This window comes from Uranotaenia lowii, chromosome 3 (genome assembly GCF_029784155.1).
Source record: "Uranotaenia lowii strain MFRU-FL chromosome 3, ASM2978415v1, whole genome shotgun sequence".
NCBI lineage: Eukaryota > Metazoa > Arthropoda > Insecta > Diptera > Culicidae > Uranotaenia > Uranotaenia lowii.
The window spans coordinates 33,604,410-33,627,527 of NC_073693.1; the positions used below are offsets into that span (position 1 = coordinate 33,604,410).

At 33.1% G+C, this 23,118-nt stretch overlaps 1 protein-coding gene across 2 annotated transcripts in view; it reads right to left on the minus strand.

The window, feature by feature from the left end:
- The window catches only part of LOC129751492 (uncharacterized), a 656,753-nt gene that overhangs the window by 255,539 nt on the left and 378,096 nt on the right, over positions 1 to 23,118 (minus strand). For both annotated transcript variants that reach the window (XM_055747028.1, XM_055747029.1), the window contains exon 4: positions 8,064 to 8,221. In XM_055747028.1, the coding sequence (XP_055603003.1) occupies positions 8,064 to 8,221 (158 nt within the window). The remainder of the gene's footprint in view (positions 1 to 8,063; positions 8,222 to 23,118) is intronic.

Here is a 23,118-nt window from a genome sequence, read left to right on the forward strand (position 1 = left end):
GTGTAAATCGGTGAAATCGTTTATTTAAAAAATCAAATTAAATTTCTTTTTCAAGTTTAAATAATGAAAAATTCAGGAAAAATATTCAGTTAGGCTTCCGCTTTTCCAAATCCGAATTCCGGGCCTTACGCTTAACCCCTGCCATCAGATTTTGTACAACCTTGTCTTGAACTGCTGCTCGTCCTTAGCAGTTTTTTTTTGTCTTCTTTAGGTTCCGCTTGACAATAGACCAGTATTTCTCAATTAGGTGGAGCTCTGGCGTGTTGGGAGGGTTCTTGTCCTTGGGAGGCACCTGCACGTTGTTGGCGGCGTACCACTTCAAGGCCTTTTTACCGTAATGGAAAGATGCCAAGTCCGACCAAAACAGTACGGAACAACCGTGTTGTTCAGGAAAGGCAGCAGACGTTTATTCAAACACTCTTTCATGTAAATTTCTTGGTTGACGGTCCCGGAAGGTATGAAAATGCTGCTTTTCAAGCCACAGGTACAGATGGCTTGCAAAACCAGATATTTCTTCGCGAACTTTGACAGTTTCATGTGCTTGAAAATTTCTGCTACCTTTCCCCTTCCTTTTGCCGTATAAAACTCCTGTCCCGGAAGCTGTTTGTAGTCGGCTTTGACGTAGGTTTCGTCGTCCATTACCACGCAGTCAAACTTCGTCAGCATCGTCGTGTACAGCCTCCGGGATCGCGCTTTGGGCGTCGTATTTTGTATTTATTTATTTTTTTATTTACATAGTATTCCGTCTCACGACATAACTTGACGAACATAATTCCTAAAATTCACTCGGTTCATAGCAGCCGTTCTCCAATTTCTCGGGCACCCCACGTTCGCCAGATCACGCTCCACTTGGTCTAACCACCTCGCTCGTTGCGCCCCCGCTCGTCTTGTTCCTACCGGATTCGTAGCGAACACCTGTTTTGCAGGACAGTCGTCCGGCATTCTCGCAACATGTCCCGCCCAGCGTATCCGGCCAGCCTTCACCACCTTCTGGATACTGGGTTCGCCGTAGAGGCGCGCGAGCTCGTGGTTCATCCTTCGCCTCCACACTCCGTTCTCCTGTACGCCGCCAAAGATGGTTCTTAACACTCGTCGCTCGAATACTCCGAGTGTACGCAGGTCCTCCTCGAGCAATATCCATGTCTCGTGCCCGTAGAGAACAACCGGTCTAATGAGCGTCATATACAGGTTACACTTCGTGCGAGGGCTAAGTCTTCTCGACCGCAGTTGCTTGTGGAGTCCATAGTAGGCACGACTTCCGCTGATAATTCGCCTCCGGATCTCACGGCTGGTGTCATTGTCTGCGGTCACCAGTGAGCCGAGATCAGGCGCGGTCCTATGGGGGGGGTGATCGGGGTGATCACCCCCCCCAAGCGGCAAAAAACCGTTACTAAATACTCGCAAACGCTGAATTAGATATAAAAACTAAGCACTTTTCATAGTAGATGTACTTTCGAATTCTCAAATTTTTCCACTCCGTGGGGGTGTTTGTTCATTAAATGAATTTATTAATCACTTAATAGCTTAAAATTGAAAAGAAAAGTCGGTCCGCCAAACTAAAACAGCTGTAACTTGCAATTCTCTGGAACGAATTACATCAAATAACTTTTGTTGAGGTACTTACAGCGTTGAATAAGAATTTGCTGACCATATACGCTACCGGCCATAAGTTTGGGATCACCCCCTCAAAAACAAGAAATTTTGTTTGGTCATATCTCAGTCATCTTATGACATATTGCATATCTTTTGATCTCATTCTAAAGTCGATGATCAAAACCTTTTTCGTATGTTTTGGCAAAATGTATATGTTTACTTAATATGACTTGAACTTGGCTTAACGTTGGAAAATTTCCAAAAAATCGCACTTTATATTTCAACCCGATCAGTTCAGGGTAGGGAAATGCATTTGATTCTTTTTTCATAAATGTCAAAATACATGTTTTTAAATTTTGTGCTCAAAATTTACATAGTGCTTCAAACGAATAAAATAGCTACTTGAGTTATCGATCAAAAGCTTGGGCTTACCCCTCAATAAGTTTGGGATCATGCAAAATATTCAATTTATTTTCGTGCGGGTCTCTGTCATCAAACAACGTATCGCTAATCTGATAAGTTATATTTAAAGCTCATGAGTTGTTTTCGCTTTTTGGATATTTAGTGAAAATGTTTTTTTCAGACTAACTTCGTTAAAATTTTAGCCATAATTTAATCATTTTTTGATTATGTTCACCAAATAGCCAGTTTATTCAATAAATGCCAGCAAACTTGTTTCGACCATAACTTTATTATTTTACGAGTTATTGCAGATCGGTTTGCTCCATGTTTGATGGATCAACATATCTCGATCCTTTTTAGAAGTAAAACAGACTTGAGCACTTAAAGGTTAAAATTAGTTTTGTGTCCGTCCAGATATCACGTGGACAGAAAAATGAGATTTTTACCCTCTTCTCTCTCTCCGTGCAAAAGTGTGGACATTTGACAATCCCTACCCCCTCCCAAAGATGTCCACCTGGACAGATTCGATTTTTATTGCCTACATCTACATTTCCTAATACTACATTTCCATTTCTTGGTTTAATTTTCATTGCTATCTCCGATTTACAGAATGCATCTCAATTTAAGATTCTCAAAACCTCATATTGTTTTCCGGATTGAAGATACCGAAACTGTCTAGACAATTTTAATTAAAAAGAAACATTTAATTTTCAGAAGATTATTTTAAAAAATAAATTCTTATTTTGGAACTTTTTTTGAAAAAAATGAGCTTGGATTGTATTCGCCTCGACGTAGCAAAAATGATCGATTTTTATTTATTGATATAAAACCATTCTTTATAACTTAAACTATTTTCTGATATTTAGAATTTCAATCTACATACTTTGAAGTTTGAAAAAGAAATTAAAATTTAAGATAAATATATGGAAAATGGGCAAACACATCAAATTTAAAGTTTATTTAACTCGTAATAAGTTTCTTTTTTTTAAGTAAATCATTTATTTTTCTTTCCATTTTTTATTTACTGTGATATTTTACGTCTTTCATTAGCTTTTATGCTTTTATACCCCTTTGGCTCATTCAATTTGAGCCGTTATCACAATTAAACAATTTGAATAATGATCAATAGTTTTTTATAAAAAAAATGAATTATTTAATTTAAATCTTTCAAAATTAAGTTAATTAAGTAAGAAATGGTTTCGATAAAGTTGTTCTGAGACCAAATTATGATTAAAATTATAAAAATAAATTTCAATTACCTATGGGGATTTTATGGTTATTTAAAATTACATTAAAAATGTGAAACTTAGATTATTGGTTGAAACTTGATATCAGTTATGCTGCAGATTCTATACAAAGCACAAAAAAATAGTGTTTTTCACCTGCTTTGAATAGCACTTTTGCTTTGAAATTCTATCATCACTTTTAAAATATTACACACAATGGTATTTTTTTGCAGAATATTCGGTGATGCAGACGGCACTTATGAACACATTTTAAGCTTATTGACGATTTTTCATTTTCAGAATATTCGTTTCACCGAATACTTGAAAAGGGCCAATAGTTGGTATTCGGCCGTTCGCACTATTCGGTACATCTCTAATGATATCTATTCAATTTTCGAAAAATACTGAAAATACTACTTCTGAAACTTTAAAAGTTTGAAAATATTGAGAGCATGAAGAAAAATCTACTTATCACCTTTTTCATGAATAGTTCGTTGCAGATTAGTTACTTTTTCTTTGGATTCAGTTTCAACAAAACCCATAACATATCTACTACACTAGTATGAGAGCTTGAAACTCAAGAGAAAAAAAAAATGAAAATGAAGTTTCAAAAGCTTTATACCTAAGAATATGATTATGAAGATCTTAATTTAGAATTAAATTTATAATTAAAAATTGAAGAATTTGAACAAGAATTAATAATAATTTGATACTTTCGAACAACGATTCAGCAAAATACTTCAGAAAAATAATTAAATATTCAGTTTTTAATTCATACCAATTATTAACAAACACTTTTCTCAAATAATTGTGATTTTTTTTTGAATTTTCTTCAAAGACAATTTGTGTTTAATTTTCATTTGTGAAATAACATTTATATCGGAAATTTTTTTTAATAATTCTTAAAGTTATAATTTTTCAACTTCCAAATGTAAAATTACGAAAATTATCTTTTTATCAACACTTTTTGGCGTGAACATCTATGATTCGCAGATTGTTTAATAAAAAGATTGCAAAATAAGTATAATGAGGCTATTTGTTAAAAGTTTTCACTATTTTTCTTAAATTTCAATTTTTTCAAATTACAAACCTACAAGTATATAAACCTACTAAATAAAAGACTTATTTGCAACTGCAAACAAGTCCCCCCCCCCCTCCTTCATTCACCACTATGTTTCTCAAAATACACGTTTTTCCGCCAGATATTTACGATTCTTCTTATTGACTGATTTTAGAAAATTTGGAAAATCACCCCCCCCAAGAGCCAACTCTAGGACCGCCCCTGGCCGAGATAGACAAAGTCTTCGACTATCTCCAGCTCGTCGCCGTCGATCGTGACCTTGTTATTACTGGACAAGCGGGTTCAGTCGGTCTCGGATCCGCAGGCCAGCATGTACTTCGTCTTGGACGTATTAATCATCAACCCAATCCTTCCTGCTTCGCGTTTCAGTTTGCGGTAGATCTCCTCCACCGCCGCAGATGATCTGCCGACTATATCGATGTCATCGGCAAAGCAGATAAGTTGACTGGATCTGTTGAAAATCGTGCCCCGCATTTCGCCCACCGCTCGTCGAATAACACCTTCTAGCGCCACGTTGAACATCATGCAGGATAGACCATCACCTTGTCGAAGCCCCCTGCGCGATTCGAATGAACTCGACAATTCACCCGAAATCCGCACACAGCACTGCGTTCCATCCATCGTCGCCTTGGTCAGTCTGATCAGCTTCCCGGAAAAGCCGTTCTCGTCCATGATTTTCCATAGCTCGTTACGGTCGATCGTGTCGTATGCGGCTTTGAAGTCGATGAATAGATGATGCGTAGGGACTTGGTGTTCACGGCATTTTTGGAGGATTTGCCGCAATGTGAATATCTGGTCCGTCGTAGACCGTCCCTCCATGAAGCCGGCCTGATGACTTCCCACGAATCTGTTTGCTTGTGGCGTTAGGCGGCGGAGTAGGATTCGGGACAACACTTTGTAGGCGGCATTGAGGACAGTGATAGCTCGGTAGTTCTCACAGTCCAATTTGTCGCCCTTCTTGTAGATGGGGCATTTTACCCCCTCCTTCCACTCCTCCGGTAGCTGTTCTATGTCCCAGATCCGGATTATCAACCGGTGTAGGCAAACGGCCAACCTGTCCGGGCCCATTTTGATGAGTTCAGCTGCGATGCCATCCTTCCCAGCCGACTTGTTTCTATTCAGCTGGCGAATGGCTTCCTTAACTTCACTCATCGTTGGGAGTGGCTCCTCTTCGTCGTTGGCTACGCCGGCGATGTACCTTCCCCCACCGTCTTGATCTCCTGCATGTGCGCCGTTCAGGTGTTCATCGAAGTGCTGCTTCCACCTTTTGATCACCTCACGATTGTCCGTCAGGATACCCCCGTCCTTATCCCGGCACATTTCGGCTTGCGGCACGAAGCCTTTGCGGGATGCGTTGAGTTTCTGATAGAACTTTCGTGTTTCTTGGGAACGATGCAGCTGCTCCAGCTCCTGGAGCTCCTCCTCCTCCAGGCGGCGCTTTTTCTCCTGGAAAAGTCGGACTCGCTGCCTCTTCCGCTGTCGGTGATTTTCCACATTTCGACGGGTGCCTCTTTGCACTACTGCCGCCCGCGCGGCATTTTCTTCGTCCATCACCCTCCTCCTATTTTGTATATCATCGCCATTTGGAGTCACTACCTTCTTGTAAGTCGATAGTCCGGCTTGTTTTTTGGCTCGATGCACGGTTGTAGTCGATACACCCAGCTTATTTGCGGCATCTCGGAGAGAGAGGTTAGGGTTTCGCTTGAAGCTACCGGCAACTCTCTTTGTCGTCTCAGCGGCTTCCGGTTTTCGATTTCCTCCCGATTCAGACTTCCTGGCTGTCGACAAACGTTCCCCAAACACTTAAATTACATTTGTAAAGGCTGATTTGGCAACTTTTAGCGATTTCGCCAGCTTTGCGTGCGAGTAGCTCGGATTTTCGCGATGCGCGAGCAAAATTTTGATACGCTGCTCTTCTTCCTTGGACGGCATTTTGACAACTGAAGAGTGAATTCCAAAATCAAAATAGGAGCAACATTCTACACACACACATTCAAAATGAGGGGTGTTCAGGTTTTTTAAACGCAAAATTGAAAAAAAAAATAAGTCAAGTTGATATTAACCAAATTTTGGCCGTATCACCCTTTAGTCTAATAATAGAGGGAAAAAGAAGAGTTTACGATTTTTTTTCCAATTTTTGACAGTGATTGAAAAGGTGTTAAAACAATGAGAGAGTGTTGAATTAAGCTTTATTTGTATTTTTATGTGAATTGAGGTTTATTTCAACTTTTCAGTCATAATCATACTTCAATCAAATCGAACTCAAAAAAAATTATTTTCCGAAATTTGAAAATGTTCTTCATTCTCAGAAGTTTAACGCCTGTAGAAACAGCAGCACAAAATATTAATCCTTTCCAAAAAACGGCATATTTTAATAACAAATCACAGCCCACCATCTGGGAAAATTTGACTAGAGACCCCACAAGTCACCAGCATCGATCCAATCGATCGATGATGATGATGGTGGCATAAATTAGAATCGCTCAAGCCAATCTCGAGTCGTTCTTTGAATGAATGGTCGGGTTTCACGGTAAAAGTGATTAACTACTGCCTGGGCACTGACTGACTGACTGTCTGCTTTGGGGGTCTGTCTTTGACTAGAGGGTTCTGTCATTTGCCAAACCTAATCGGTTCCAGTCTTTGATGACAAAACCATCCACCAGTCCAACATCGAGCGAAACGGTGCGCTTTTTGAGATGAAAAACGACCGTTTTAATGGTTGTCTACCAGCATTTACTACTAGCCTAGTTGCGATTTATTGTAGATTAATCTCGCTTGGAAGTGGAGCTTGGGGAATGGAACCGAGGATTAATCTGGCCACCAAATGGCCTCTGTTTTGCAGCCTTCGATTACGCCATTTTGATGGCGGTTCGGCTGAGCTTTGGAATTTTTTAATATAACAACATTAATTCTGCGTAATGACCATGGAAGAATAACTGACTTATAGTTGAAACAGTAATTTCATGTTCAATTTTCTCTCTGTTAGTGTTATTTGTGAGTAGCTTTTTCTCAGCCATGAGTTGAGATTCTCATCAGTTTATGAGTCTAGTTATGAACAATCTCAAACTTTCCAGAAGATATTCGTGTTAAAAGGTGAACCTTGCAAACTATTTCACCCTTCAAATGGCACAACATCCAGTGACCTTCTTCAACTTCATAATGGCCTTCATTTGATTAATGGCATATTTGGATGGGCATTTTTTTCTTCTCCTATTTCAACTTGATACAGGCCCAAATTATTCCTACAAGCTGTAGGCTACAACGAAAGGTAAACTTCTCCTCGAAAATGGCACACGAACGGATTGTTTATAATAGTCATTACCATCATTCTGAAATTGATTACTTAATTTGACCAACTTAAAAGATTTCGGACCCTGCTAATGTCTTCGGATCATTTGAAAGGCAAACGTCTTCATACTTTGATTCTTAGCTTAAAAAATAACAGGCCCTCAGGGGCAACTCCGATCCGTTAGCCTAAAATTAAAGGGGATCAAAACGCGCTAATTCTACTGGGCCGTAAGATTTATAGCTGCCGCTCCATCAAATTTTCGGGTCAATTATCCTGGAATACTTATATTCTTTAGGACTAAACCCAAATGCGCTTAACGCTCCACGCATCCTGGCTAATTGGACTATAAATCTCGTTTTTTGTTCTTTCGTAGGTGCAAGTTCATAAAAGTGCATCGCTCAAGTGAAGGATAAGGTTGTTAAAAAAAATAAAGTGTAAATAAAAATATTAATAACAACCGGATTGGACTTACCTCATGCCATCGAAGCCATCGTCGGAACCGTTGATTGTGAGCACCGGAGCGCGGGCATATGCCTTGGCCACTCGGCGATTTCGCTCGAAGACGATCACCTTTGCCCAAATCTCGTCATCGATCTGTGTCCATTTGTCCAGGACCTCCTGGATGTGTTCCTGAAAATGGAAAAAAAGTAAAAAAAAAATTATAAAATTTTAGAATATAACAAAAAACGTTTAAATCATGGCCGTAGGAACGGGGGGGGGGGGTTTTGGGGGTTAAACCCCCCCCATGAGGGTCCAAAAAAGGAAGCGAGGTATTCTACTCTACACTCAAAATTTTAAATTCATAATCAATTTATGATAATTAATAGAGCAAAGATATTCAAGAGTAACTATCTGAACTAAAAACTAATACAAAAACCTCAAAAACCCATTTGAAGTTCAAAATTCTGCTACGGTTTTTAAGATTTTTCTCACTTGTTCATAGAATAAGGTTGTCAGATTTTTTTTCGGCACGTATCTGGGCTGTTTTATATAAAAATCTGGCAAAATCCGGGTATTTCATTTCAAAATTGTTGATCAAATCCAGGCAAAACAGGGCAATTTTGGTCAATACCTAGGAATTGCTCATCAAAAATCTAGAAAATAAAACTTAAAAAACCTTTCATGATAATTTTTTGAAACTTGCTGCAAAAATTTTGGACGCATAAATAAAAAAAAGTTACAACACAAATTTTATTTGAGAATAAGAATGAGAACAAACCCGGGAAAATGCGGGCTTTTCCAATGAAATCTGGGCAAACGGGTCGGACCAGACTTTTCCCAAATTAAACATATAAAATTAAACATCCGGGCCAATCCGGTTAAAACCGGGCAATGTGGCAACTTTATCATAGAAATTTAGGTCTGAATATTATATTTTAAATTAAACCCATTTTGGAGGTTCTGGTTCAATATTCCTATAACCAAAATTGTATTTCTACATATTTTCGTATTTCTGATTTTGTATCAAGTTTAGGATTCTTGATTTTCAGTTCGAATAATCATAAGAAATTAGGAATGGAAAGCTGCTTTGAAATCCTTGTTCGAATTCGGTTGGCATTTCATATCAAATTTGAATCATTGGGCTTATTCTGCGACTCGAGTGACGTGACTTGCAAAAATTCATATCCTTTTGCAGGCTTAAATGGCCTCTCTAGCCTCGAAATGTTCGTTCGGATGAGCTGTTTTTGGTCTTCAGAGCTCATCAATACACAAATTTCTTTCCTGAAGCATTTTCTGGAGTCAGGACGAAGACGTAAAATTTCGTGAGTCGCAGAAGAAGCCCTCATGTTTTTCGAAAATCAAAGCATTTTCAATATTCAATATTTATTCTAACATAAAATTTAAACATTTAAAGCTTCTAATTGGCGATCCAAAATTGAAAACCAGATTCTGATTCCGATTCGAAATCCACATTTTAAATCGGATTCACTAAACATATTAAAAATAAATAATTGAAATAATGAATTAAGATTAAACCAGCACTATAGAATTTGAATGAATGATTCATGAAAACAAAATCTGGAATTGAGATTCGGCAATCGTATTTTTAGTACATTTCGGAAATCGTAAAGAAATTCGGAAACATTCAAAGTTCAATTTTTGAATCCAGGTTTAGAATTCAAATTTGAAATTCATAAAAGGATTTAGCTTGTGAATGAGTTTTTCAATCAACATAAAATAGTCGAGAAATTCAAGAGAACATAAACTTAAAACATTTGCTTTTAAATTCAATTTCCAATTTTCAAAGTTTTTAATCAGAATAAGTTTGTACACACAATTCAGCTGAAAATCACAAATATAAAGAAGAATTTGAGTTAACTTTCTAAGTTTTGATTCATGCAAAATATCCCAAATTAAATTTTAAAAAAATCATCGACAAGATTTTTAGTATGAAACTTATTCTGATTCTGAAAAATATTTCCTGTTTAAGAAACATGTACCTGATCTTCACCTAAAAATTCTGAATATTTTTTTTTAGTTTTTCGATGTATTGTTTAAAATTATTAATATTGCAGCTTATTTTAAAGCCAAATTGAAAACTAAAATCATAAATTTAGTTCAAGTTTGCATCAAGCAAATATGATTCGAATTTTTTTTTTATCTTTAATTTTTTTTTTTTTGGAAAATTTTATTTATTTTCATCAAAGGATAGAATCTTGGAATTCGCAAAAGAGTTTAGAAGATTGGGCTTGTTTGATTTGAGTATAGAATAAGTTTTTTTTAAAGAAATTGAAGGCTACTCTAAAAAGAACTTATCTTATGCTCAAACCAAATAACTTTGATCTACCAGACTTTTAAACAAATTCAAAAATTTTAACCGTCGATGAAAGCAAATTTCATATATTGTTTCTAGAGGTTTCATTAAAAAAAAAGTTAGCTCACCCATTAGGCTAAGGACCACTTTTCTGAAGTTACTTTTTTAAGGTTTTATTAATGATACACCATCCTTGTGGCATTCTTGACACATTCCACCGTGACGTGAAATCGCTTTTCCGGACTTTTCTGCACTGTTATCGTTCTAGAAGTCAACCAATTTACTTGAAAATGAAAAAAATTGTAGCAAACGGTCGCAAATTGAATTTCCTTCAAAATGAATACAATTTGGTCATTTTAAAATTTGAGTTGTTTTTGTTGTGACTAATTACTTTTGTGACGTGAATTCACGCTAGAATTAACCATTCCGGACTTTAGTACATACATCCTTGAATTCCTGTTCTCTCTGTGGAAATAGAATATCGGTGTCTTCGAATGAGTTGTAAAGAAAATAATTACCCACAATTTGATGTACAGAACTTCTCGATTGAACAACAACGAGCGAAGTTATGCTGATTTGAAGTTGTGACGTGAATTCACTCAGTTCAAACAGAACAGGGTAGTTGACTGAATTCACGTCACGAAATATAAAGTTATACTGTAGCTATACTGAACCATTCTTTGGAGTCTTCAAATTTTATGTAGAGTTTCAAAAATGATATTTTGTTGTTCCGACTTTTACAATAATAAATTTTTAGTATCTGCACCTAACTTTTTCCTTATTTTGATTGGCACTTGAATAGCAACATATTGAGGGATCATATGTTAAAATAACTACTGTCTTTATTTAAAGATTCACCAAAAAAAAATTTTTTTATTTTTTTTCTAACTTTTTGCATTTTTATTTGAAAATAATAAACTTATTAAAAAATCAACTAAATTATGCTCGATTTGTCAAAATCCGACCATCTGGAGGGTCAAAACAGCTTTCAGAGCACATTTTCATATAAAATTTAACGAAAAATCAAATTTTGTGACGTGAATTCACTCATTCGCGCTGTTGTAACTCAGCTAGATTCCAACCGATTTCTATAAATTTGAGTGTTTCAGAATCGTTTTATCATTTTTGAAGAAAATCTCATTTTTTATTTAAAAAAAGCCAGAGTTTTCTCGTAAAATTAAAAACTTCCCTTTTTTTGTGACGTGAATTCACTCATTTGCGACTGTTTTTGTTCGCTTTTCAAACCAACTATATTGGATATTAACAAATTCTTTTTTCTACAAAATGAAGCCGTGTTTTTTGGCTTCTGAACATACTAAAAATATTTCCGAAAAAAATCATCCATATATTAAAATCAATGATTTTGTAAAAGTTGTCAAAAACACCACTTTTTTCAACAAAAAAACTGATTTTCAAAATCATCTAACACATGCGAAAAAAAACTTTTTTCTCTTTTTTCGTTGGTTTCGTGTGATTTGAATTATCAAAATTATAGACAATTTTGAGATTTTTTGATACGCGAACGGATAAAAATCACTTTTGAGCGGTACAAGCGCGTGGAATGTGTCTCTTGTCTTCTATTAAGTTACAATTTCATACGGAAAATATCAATGAATACTTAAAAATGAATAATCATATAGTTACAAAAACAATTTGTTTTTAATTTTTTTTATTCGTGTGTTGTTAGACAGAAAATCATAGAAAAAAACTTAGTCACCAAAACCCCCCCCATGAGTCGGTTCTTCCTACGGCCCTGGTTTAAATAAATATAAAAAAAATCAAAATTTACAAAATGACAAAAATGACATACATGCCATAAATGACATAAATGACAAAAATGCCATAAATGACAAAAGTGACAAAAATGACAAAAATGACAAAAGTGATAAAAATGACAAAAATGACAAAAATGACAAAAATGACAAAAATGACAAAAATGACAAAAATGACAAAAATGACAAAAATGACAAAAATGACAAAAATGACAAAAATGACAAAAATGACAAAAATGACAAAAATGACAAAAATGACAAAAATGACAAAAATGACAAAAATGACAAAAATGACAAAAATGACAAAAATGACAAAAATGACAAAAATGACAAAAATGACAAAAATGACAAAAATGACAAAAATGACAAAAATGACAAAAATGACAAAAATGACAAAAATGACAAAAATGACAAAAATGACAAAAATGACAAAAATGACAAAAATGACAAAAATGACAAAAATGACAAAAATGACAAAAATGACAAAAATGACAAAAATGACAAAAATGACAAAAATGACAAAAATGACAAAAATGACAAAAATGACAAAAATGACAAAAATGACAAAAATGACAAAAATGACAAAAATGACAAAAATGACAAAAATGACAAAAATGACAAAAATGACAAAAATGACAAAAATGACAAAAATGACAAAAATGACAAAAATGACAAAAATGACAAAAATGACAAAAATGACAAAATTGACAAAAATGACAAAAATGACAAAAATGACAAAAATGGCAAAAATGACAAAAATGACAAAAATGACAAAAATGACAAAAATGACAAAAATGACAAAAATTACAAAAATGACAAAAAAGACAAAAATGACAAAAATGACAAAAATGACAAAAATGACAAAAATGACAAAAATGACAAAAATGACAAAAATGACAAAAATGACAAAAATGACAAAAATGACAAAAATGACAAAAATGACAAAAATGACAAAAATGACAAAAATGACAAAAATGACAAAAATGACAAAAATGACAAAAATGACAAAAATGACAAAAATGACAAAAATGACAAAAATGACAAAAATGACAAAAATGACAAAAATGACAAAAATGACAAAAATGACAAAAATGACAAAAATGACAAAAATGACAAAAATGACAAAAATGACAAAAATGACAAAAATGACAAAAATGACAAAAATGACAAAAATGACAAAAATGACAAAAATGACAAAAATGACAAAAATGACAAAAATGACAAAAATGACAAAAATGACAAAAATGACAAAAATGACAAAAATGACAAAAATAACAAAAATGACAAAAATGACAAAAATGACAAAAATGACAAAAATGACAAAAATGACAAAAATGACAAAAATAACAAAAATGACAAAAATGACAAAAATGACAAAAATGACAAAAATTACAAAAATTACAAAAATTACAAAAATGACAAAAATGACAAAAATTACAAAAATTACAAAAATTACAAAAATTACAAAAAATACAAAAATGACAAAAATTACAGAAATTACAAAAATTACAAAAATTACAAAAATTACAAAAATTACAAAAATTACAAAAATTACAAAAATTACAAAAATTACAAAAATTACAAAAATTACAAAAATTACAAAAATTACGAAAATTACAAAAATTACAAAAATTACAAAAATTACCAAAATTACAAAAATGACACAAAAATGACTCAAAAATGACACAAAAATGACAAAAAAATGACACAAAAATGACACAAAAATGACACAAAAATGACACAAAAATGACACAAAAATTACACAAAAATGACACAAAAGTGACACAAAAGTGACACAAAAATGACACAAAAATGACACAAAAGTGACTTAATTCTACACGCTTATTTTCACCATCTTTCATTTCATCTAACCTTGTATCCATCTATAAAAAAATTCCACGATCTTTAGATGTCCCTACCAAAAAGGACATCACTTATCACCGATAAGGCCGATAGATTGAACGTAACAAACATGAATGATTGACCTCTTCATAAAAATACAGAAAATTACAGGAAATTACAGAAAATTTCAGAAAATTACAGAAAATTACAGAAAATTACAGAAAATTACAGAAAAACACAGAACATTACAGAAAATTACAGAAAATTACAGAAAATTACAGAAAATTACAGAAAATCACAGAAAATTACAGAAAATTACAGAAAATTACAGAAAATTGCAGAATATTACAGAAAATTACTAACAATTTCAGAAATCTACAGAAAATTACAGAAAAATACGAAACAAAAAATAACAGAAAAATGTTCAAAATTAGAGAAAATAACTGAAAATTACAGAAAATTACAAAAAATTACAGATAATTACAGAACATTACAGAAAATTACAGAAAAATACAGAAAATTACAGAAAATTACCGAAAATTGCGAAAAATTGCAGAAAATTACAGAAAATTTCAGAAATTTACAGAAAATAACAGAAAAATACGAAACAAAAATAACAGAAAAATGTTCAAAATTACAGAAAATATCTGAAAATTGCGAAAATTGCTGAAAATAACTTAAACTTACAAAAAATGAAAGAATACTACAGTAAATTACAGAAAATTACTGAAAATTACAGAAAATAAAAAAAAAATACAGAAAATTACAGAACATTACAGAAAATTACAGAAAATTACAGAAAACTGCAGAAAAATTACTGAAAATTATAAAAAATTATAGAAAATCATAGAATATTACAGGAAATTACAGAAAATTACAGAAAACTTCAAAAATTTACAGAAAATTACAGAAAATTTCAGAAACTAACAGGAAAATACAGAAAATAGCAGAAAATTACAGAAAATTACAGAAAATTACTGAAAATTACAGAGCTTTACAGATAATTTCAGAAAATTACAAAAAATTACTTCTGTTCGAGTACTGACTTGATCAGTTTTTGTTATTCAAATTATGAACTGTTTTTGTACAATTCATAGGTTTGAATGATTATTGTAAGGCATTTATCGCATATCTTAGCATCTTCTTTTATGCTTAGAAGTTGCCTGACAATCATTAATTGCTCATTAGTACCTTCTTAAACAGAGTGACATTTCGAGTGGGTTAAAAATTTCCGTTGCTTTTGCATCCAACAAAGAATTTTGCCTCTAACGAGCAACGCTCCCAACAAGTTTACCTTCCCAAGAAAATCTGGGTGGTACTTCATCGCTTTAAAACGCTAGAAAATTGACTTATCTGCCCCGATGTGTCAATATGTGCGGTACTCATTTTCCGTGCAGGTATGACTCTTGAATGGCAACAAAGTTGCGGCCGAATGACAAGCAGAGGGCCGACCCGCACTCTCAGCATGATGCAGCCGAGCGATCTTCATCACGCAAACGAAACAGTGGCACGGCGCGGTGCGGCGAAAAATCACAGAGAAACATCAACAAAAACACGACAAATGTACAGCAAATTATTATTGATCTACCGCTTATGAATGTTGTTAGTTGGTCTAAGCCGGCAGCCACCGGATTGCGCCAATCGTCAGACAACATTTGAGCCGATACCTACTAAAGGTACGTACTAGCTGTAGCTGTACGTTGGTCGCCCTTTCGCATGATGGCGTGTAATATTTTTCCAGGTGTCCATCAAAAGTGGCCTACAGCCCCCGGGTGCTGATGAGCTAGCTGAGACCTTCGTAGAGAGCTCCCGGGGTGACCGGAATCCGACTAGTGGTTGGACTTATGAACGTCTCTAAGATTTACAACCGACGCGACTGTCGACCGATTTCATAAATCACGAAAGATGTGTAGATAGACAGAGCCCACAGCTTCTACAAATCAACACCGGAGGCTGCATGTTGGTAAGAGGAGAGAATCATCGATAGAAGAACGTCAACAGAAACGACATCAACAACAACAAAGCCCAATGGCAATAATCAGAGGTGTGAAAAGGAAGGTAGGTTTGGTGACCAACCGATGCAATAATGCTTTCGATTTGCTGAAGGTGGTCATTCGATGTTGAGAGAAAATGTCACTCTTCTGCGGTGGCACACAGAAGATTGTTGTTTGGCGATGGCCTTTTCCCGCGAAAACATGGTTTCAACAGGGACCTTTAGCGTGTTGTGGTTCGATTCGATTGATTTTCAATTATACTAATTTCAGGTTTTGCGTCCCGAAAGAGAAAATGTCATAACTGAAATGTTTGCTAAATTTTTGATACCCATTTGAACTTTTGAATTATATGGAATTTTGGAAAATATTCAAAGAAGTACTTTAATCAAAATCAATTCAGATATTCAAAAATATTCAACGATATTTAAAGATATTCAAAGATATTCAAAGATATTCGAAGATATTCAAAGATATTCAAAGATATTCAAAGATATTCAAAGATATTCAAAGATATTCAAAGGTATTCAAAGATATTCAAGGATATTCAAAGATATTCAAAGATATTCAAAGATATTCAAAGATATTCAAAGATATTCAAAGATATTCAAAACTATTCAAAGATATTCAAAGGTATTCAAAGATATTTAAAGATATTCAAAAACATTCAAAGATAATCAAAGATATTCAAAAATATTCAAAGAGATTCAAAGATTTTCAAAGATATTCAAGGATATTCAAAGATATTCAAAGATATTTAAAGATATTTAAAGATATTCAAAGATTTTCAAAGATATTTAAAGATATTTAAAGATATTTAAAGATATTCAAAGATATTAATAGATATTAATAGATATTCAAACATATTTAAAGATAATCAAAGATATTCAAAGATATTCGAAGATATTCAAAGGTATTCAAAGATATTTAAAGATATTCAAAAAAAATCAAAAGAGTTCAAAGATATTCATAGATGTTCAAAAATATTCAAAAATAATCAAAGATTTTCAAAGATATTCGAAGATGTTCATCAGGGTGGCCAAAAGTTTCAACATTTTTTTTAAAACCAGCCCCTAGCCCCAATATGATTCAATCAATGCTAACACAATACTGGCAAATTTAAGCCTCCCTTGAAATCCTTTGAATTTGTGTGAGACTTTTAATTAAAAAAGTAAAAAAAAAAAATCAAAACAGAACTATGACGATTAAACAAAATTACAGAAAATTACAGAAAATCACAGAAATTACAGAAAAAAACAGAAAATTACAAAAGATTACAGAAAAATACAGAAAATTACATTAAAAATAACAGAAAATTACAGAAAATTACAGAAAATTACAGAATGTCACAGAAAATTACAGAAAATTACAGAAAATTACGGAAAATAACAGAAAATTACAGGAAATTACAGAAAATTACGGAAACTTACAGAAAATTGCAGAAAATTACAGAAAATTACAGAAAATTGCAATAATTACAATAACAGAACAATTACAGAAAATTACAGATAATTACAGAAAATTACAGAAAATTACAGAAAATTACAGAAAATTACAGAAAATTACAGAAAATTACAGAAAATTACAGAAAATTACAGAAAATTACAGAAAATTACCGAAAATTAAAGAGAATTACAGAAAATAACAGAAAATTACAGAAAAATACAGCAAATTACCGAAAACTACATAAAGTTACAGAAAATGTCAGAATATTATTGAAAATTGCAGGAAAAAATTCAGAAAAATAACAGAAAATAACTGAAAATTTTGAAAGATTACAGAAAATTACAGAAAATTACAGAAGATTACAGAAAATTACAGAAAGTTCGAGAAAATAACAGAAATTTCCAAAAAAACAACAAGAAAAAAGTGATTTCAGTATTGTTTAAATTCAATAAATATTTTCAAATGAAATCAATTGAAAGATAAATTGAAAGAATTTGTTTAACCATTTTTCTCACTTATTTGCTATCCTCGATTTTTTCTGTATTTTCTTAATGGTTCTTAATTTTCTTATTTGGTATAATTTGATTATTTTCGTCATTTTTGTCATTTTTGCCAAAATCACAGAAATTGCAGAAAACAACAGAAAACTACAGAAGATTACAGAAAATTACAGAAAATTACAGAAAATTACAGAAAATTAGAGAAAATTACAGAAAATTACAGAAAAATACATAAAAATACAGAAAATTACAGAAAATTACAGAAAATTACAGAAAATTACAGAAAATTACAGAAAATTACAGAAAATTACAGAAAATTACAGAAAATTACAGAAAATTACAGAAAATTACAGAAAATTAAAGAAAATTAAAGAAAATTACAGAAAATTAAAGAAAATTACAGAAAATTACAGAAAATTACAGAAAATTACAGAAAATTACAGAAAATTAAAGAAAATTACAAAAACTTACAGAAAATTGCAAAAATAACAGGAAATTACAGAAAAGTACAGATAATAACAGAAAATTACAAAAAATTGCAAAAATTACAATAACAGAACAATAACAGTAAATTACAGAAAACTTCAGAAAATAACAGAAAATTACAGAAAATTACAGAAAATTAAAGAAAATTACAGAAAATTACAGAAAATTACAGAAAATTACAGAAAATTACAGAAAATTACAGAAAATTACAGAAAATTACAGAAAATTACAGAAAATTACAGAAAAATACAGCAAATTACTGAAAACTACATAAAGTTACAGAAAATGTCAGAACATTATTGAAAATTGCAAAAAAAATTCAGAAAAATAACAGAAAATTACTGAAAATTTTGTAAGATTGCAGAAAATTACAGAAAATTACAGAAAATTACAGAGGATTACAGAAAATTACAGAAAGTTCGAGAAAATAACAGAAATTTCCAAAAAAACAACAAGAAAAAAGTGATTTCAGTATTGTTTAAATTCAATAAATATTTTCAAATGAAATCAATTGAAAGATAAATTGAAAGAATTTGTTTAACCATTTTTCTCACTTATTTGCTATCCTCGATTTTTTCTGTATTTTCTTAATGGTTCTTAATTTTCTTATTTGGTATAATTTGATTATTTTCGTCATTTTTGTCATTTTTGCCAAAATCACAGAAATTGCAGAAAACAACAGAAAACTACAGAAGATTACAGAAAATTACAGAAAATTACAGAAAATTACAGAAAATTAGAGAAAATTACAGAAAATTACAGAAAAATACAAAAAATTACAGAAAATTACAGAAAATTACAGAAAATTACAGAAAATTACAGAAAATTACAGAAAATTACAGAAAATTACAGAAAATTACAGAAAATTACAGAAAATTACAGAAAATTAAAGAAAATTAAAGAAAATTACAGAAAATTAAAGAAAATTACAGAAATTTACAGAAAATTACAGAAAATTACAGAAAATTAAAGAAAATTACAAAAACTTACAGAAAATTGCAAAAATAACAGGAAATTACAGAAAAGTACAGATAATAACAGAAAATTACAAAAAATTGCAAAAATTACAATAACAGAACAATAACAGTAAATTACAGAAAACTTCAGAAAATAACAGAAAATTACAGAAAATTACAGAAAATTAAAGAAAATTACAGAAAATTACAGAAAATTACAGAAAATTACAGAAAATTACAGAAAATTACAGAAAATTACAGAAAATTACAGAAAATTACAGAAAATTACAGAAAATTACAGAAAATTACAGAAAAATACAGCAAATTACTGAAAACTACATAAAGTTACAGAAAATGTCAGAACATTATTGAAAATTGCAAAAAAAATTCAGAAAAATAACAGAAAATTACTGAAAATTTTGTAAGATTGCAGAAAATTACAGAAAATTACAGAAAATTACAGAGGATTACAGAAAATTACAGAAAGTTCGAGAAAATAACAGAAATTTCCAAAAAACAACTAGAAAAAAGCGATTTCAGTAGGGGAGAATTAGGATGCTTGATCCCTGAGGATTCTTGATTCCTTAGCTATATCTCGAAACTGGAATGTCTTACAAAGATCAAATGTCTTAGAAAAATGCGCAAAAATGAGCAAAATAAAAATGCTTGTAGTTTAAAAATGTTTAACAAAATAACTGTTTGAGTAATTGAACTTTGTTTGAAAAATTTCGCAAAATGTAACTTGAAGATCTTTTTTCATCACTTTAAAATGTTCCATACTTGGGAAAATTATGAAAAAAATATTTGTTCCAATGTGTCAATTGTTCGAGCGTAAAATAAACTTCATAATGCCATATTTTCAAAGTAATGGAAAACTCTCAACTTTTTCAGAAAAAGTTTTCTTAAATGTTGTTTTTGTCATTTTTGTCATTTTTGTCATTTTTGTTATTTTTGTCATTTTTGTCATTTTCGTCATTTTGTCGTTTTTGTCATTTTTGTCATTTTTGTCATTTTTGTCATTTTTGTCATTTTTGTCATTTTTGTCGTTTTTGTCATTTTTGTCATTTTTGTCATTTTTGTCATTTTTGTCATTTTTGTCATTTTTGTCATTTTTGTCATTTTTGTCATTTTTGTCATTTTTGTCATTTTTGTCATTTTTGTCATTTTTAGTCATTTTTGTCATTTTTGTCATTTTTAGTCATTTTGGATTTTTTGTTAAAAATATTTGTTTCTTTGATCTACGTCAAATCTTCCTCTTAACTGAAGTATAAGTGCTGAAAGTTGTATTATTGGAGTGAAAAAAAAAACTGGATTTTGTTCAAAAATACTACTTTGAAACGAGATGCAAAGCTGGCTGATGTGGCTTTAAAGAAAAATAAGTGATTCTATGGCTATTACAATGCAACATAAGAATAAAAGAAACAGATTTAATGACGACGCCAATATAAATCTGATTACAAGGTCTTTCAATCTCTTATCAGATACAAGAAACGCGTAAATTTCTCGACCAAATAGACTCTACAGCCAAGTGATTTGTTTCGAAATAAAATCGTAATAATTGTAAAACTTAACCTCACTATCTTGTTTCTTTATAAACTATTTAGGATATCACCGTGTGCCGATCAAGCAGGGCAGCAACGGCCAAAAAGGGTTAGAGATTGCGATTGCGCGAGATCTTGTCGGTGGAAGTTAACCGTATTACATGGCATGGGGCAGCACAAAACTGTTGCACGGTCGCTCGTTACAATTTATTGTTATAGTTATTGAGCAGTTGCAGTATAGGGTAGTTTTGGTTCCAACAACGTTCATATTGCAGAAGTAAGTAACTTGAACCACTTGCAATCGAGTCTCAATGTTTGTGAGTTTTTGTTCCGCACTCCGAGTCTACTTAGTAGGTAAGTTGGTACTCGAATGAGTGGGTCCAAGGTTTCGACACTCCAAATTGCCATTTGAAGTAGCAGCACTCTCTCGACTCAACTCAACTCGGCTAATCCACAAGTGCGCTAAGCAGAAGGGTGTAAGAGAGAGCTGCATTCTAACAATCCATGATGCTGAGCCGATTGTAGAAACAGACCAGAGATTAGGTATCACTAGTGCTCCAAAACAAACCGTGTTCCAGTAACCTGCCCTCCTTCCTCTTGCTTGGATTAGCCACTTTTGTGACCTCCCCTTGAAAAGATACGGCCACCAGATAGAGCCCATTTTATAACCTACCGATATCGCTGGGTAGTTGAGTCTTGAAAGTTAGGAACCCAAGCGCAAAAAAACAAACTTAAACTAAACCACCATCCATTCCCCATGTGATCTTAAAATCGCGCGCCCGTGAGATGTTAGATGTTTCGTTTTAGTAGCCTACCGAAACGAGTACCACGAGTTGTTTTGATTCTAAAGTTCTGAGTCGTTTGTTGTTGGGTTGTTGTTATTTGATGGCTTGACATACCAACCTACCTCAAAAGCGCCTCTCCAGCTGAAATAGAAACTCGTGTCGTCGTGGCCATGGCAGCAGTTTTCTGCGGCATGCAAAATGCAAATTCGTGCTGCGGCCCCTAGTTTTTATTGGGGCAACTACTTAGAAGTGTGGCGCCCGCCCTGTCAAAAACGTTTCGGTGTGGTGTTCTGCTAAAGGTTCTGAGCTCTCCATCAAAGCCGGGTTGAGGTTGTTGTGAGCTGTCAATGAACATGCAGTGGTGGTGGTTGACGGTGTTGTTGAAGATTTTTTTTTTATCTGTTTCTTATGTCATGGGACATTTTGTTAGAATTAGCTTAGATCTTGAGATTTTCGAATCCCAGCGGTTTGAAATAATGTTCCAAGCATCATTACTGAAAATTCATCATGTTTATCTTTGTTTGTATCCAAAATGCAACTTCTATAAAATTTTGTCAGCTAACAAGCAGTTCAAATGAAATTTTATCGCGGGTTTCAGATCGTTTTTGATTTTCACACTTCACATGATCTCGTACAATTTCTATATAGGGGAATGACACTTATTCTCTGGGGTGGCTTATGTAATTCTAACATCTTGCCTAACATCTTGCCTTTCATCAATCTTACATACTGAACTAAAGGGTGATACGGTCAAAATTTGGTCAACAGTAAACGCGTGTAAATCGGTGAAATCGTTTATTTAAAAAATCAAATTAAATTTCTTTTTCAAGTTTAGTTAGTATAAAATTCAGGAAAAACATTCAGTTAGGCTTCCGCTTTTCCAAATCCGAATTGCCGGATCTTACGCTTAACCCCTGCCATCAGATTTTGTACAGCCACCTTGTCCACCTTCTTCGCCGCAGAAAGCCAGTTTGCCTTGAACTGCTGCTCGTCCTTAGCAATTTTTTTGACATCTTTAGGTTCCGCTTGACAATAGCCCAGTATTTCTCAATTGGGCAGAGCTCTGGCGTGTTGGGAGGGTTCTTGTCCTTGGGGAGCACTTACACGTTTTTGGCGGCGTACCACTCCATGGCCTTTTTACCGTAATGGCAAGATGCCAAATCCGGCCAAAACAGCACAGAACAACCGTGTTTCTTCAGGAAAGGCAGCAGACGTTTATTCAAACACTCTTTCACGTAAACCAGATATTTCTTCGCGAACTTTGACAGTTTCATGTGCTTGAAAATATCTGCTACCTTTCCCCTTCCTTTTGCCGTATGAAACTCCTTTCCCGGAAGCTGCTTGTAGTCGGCTTTGATGTAGGTTTCCTCGTCCATTACCACGCAGTCAAACTTCGTCAGCATCGTCGTGTACAGCCTCCGGGATCGCGCTTTGGCCGTCGTATTTTGTTTAT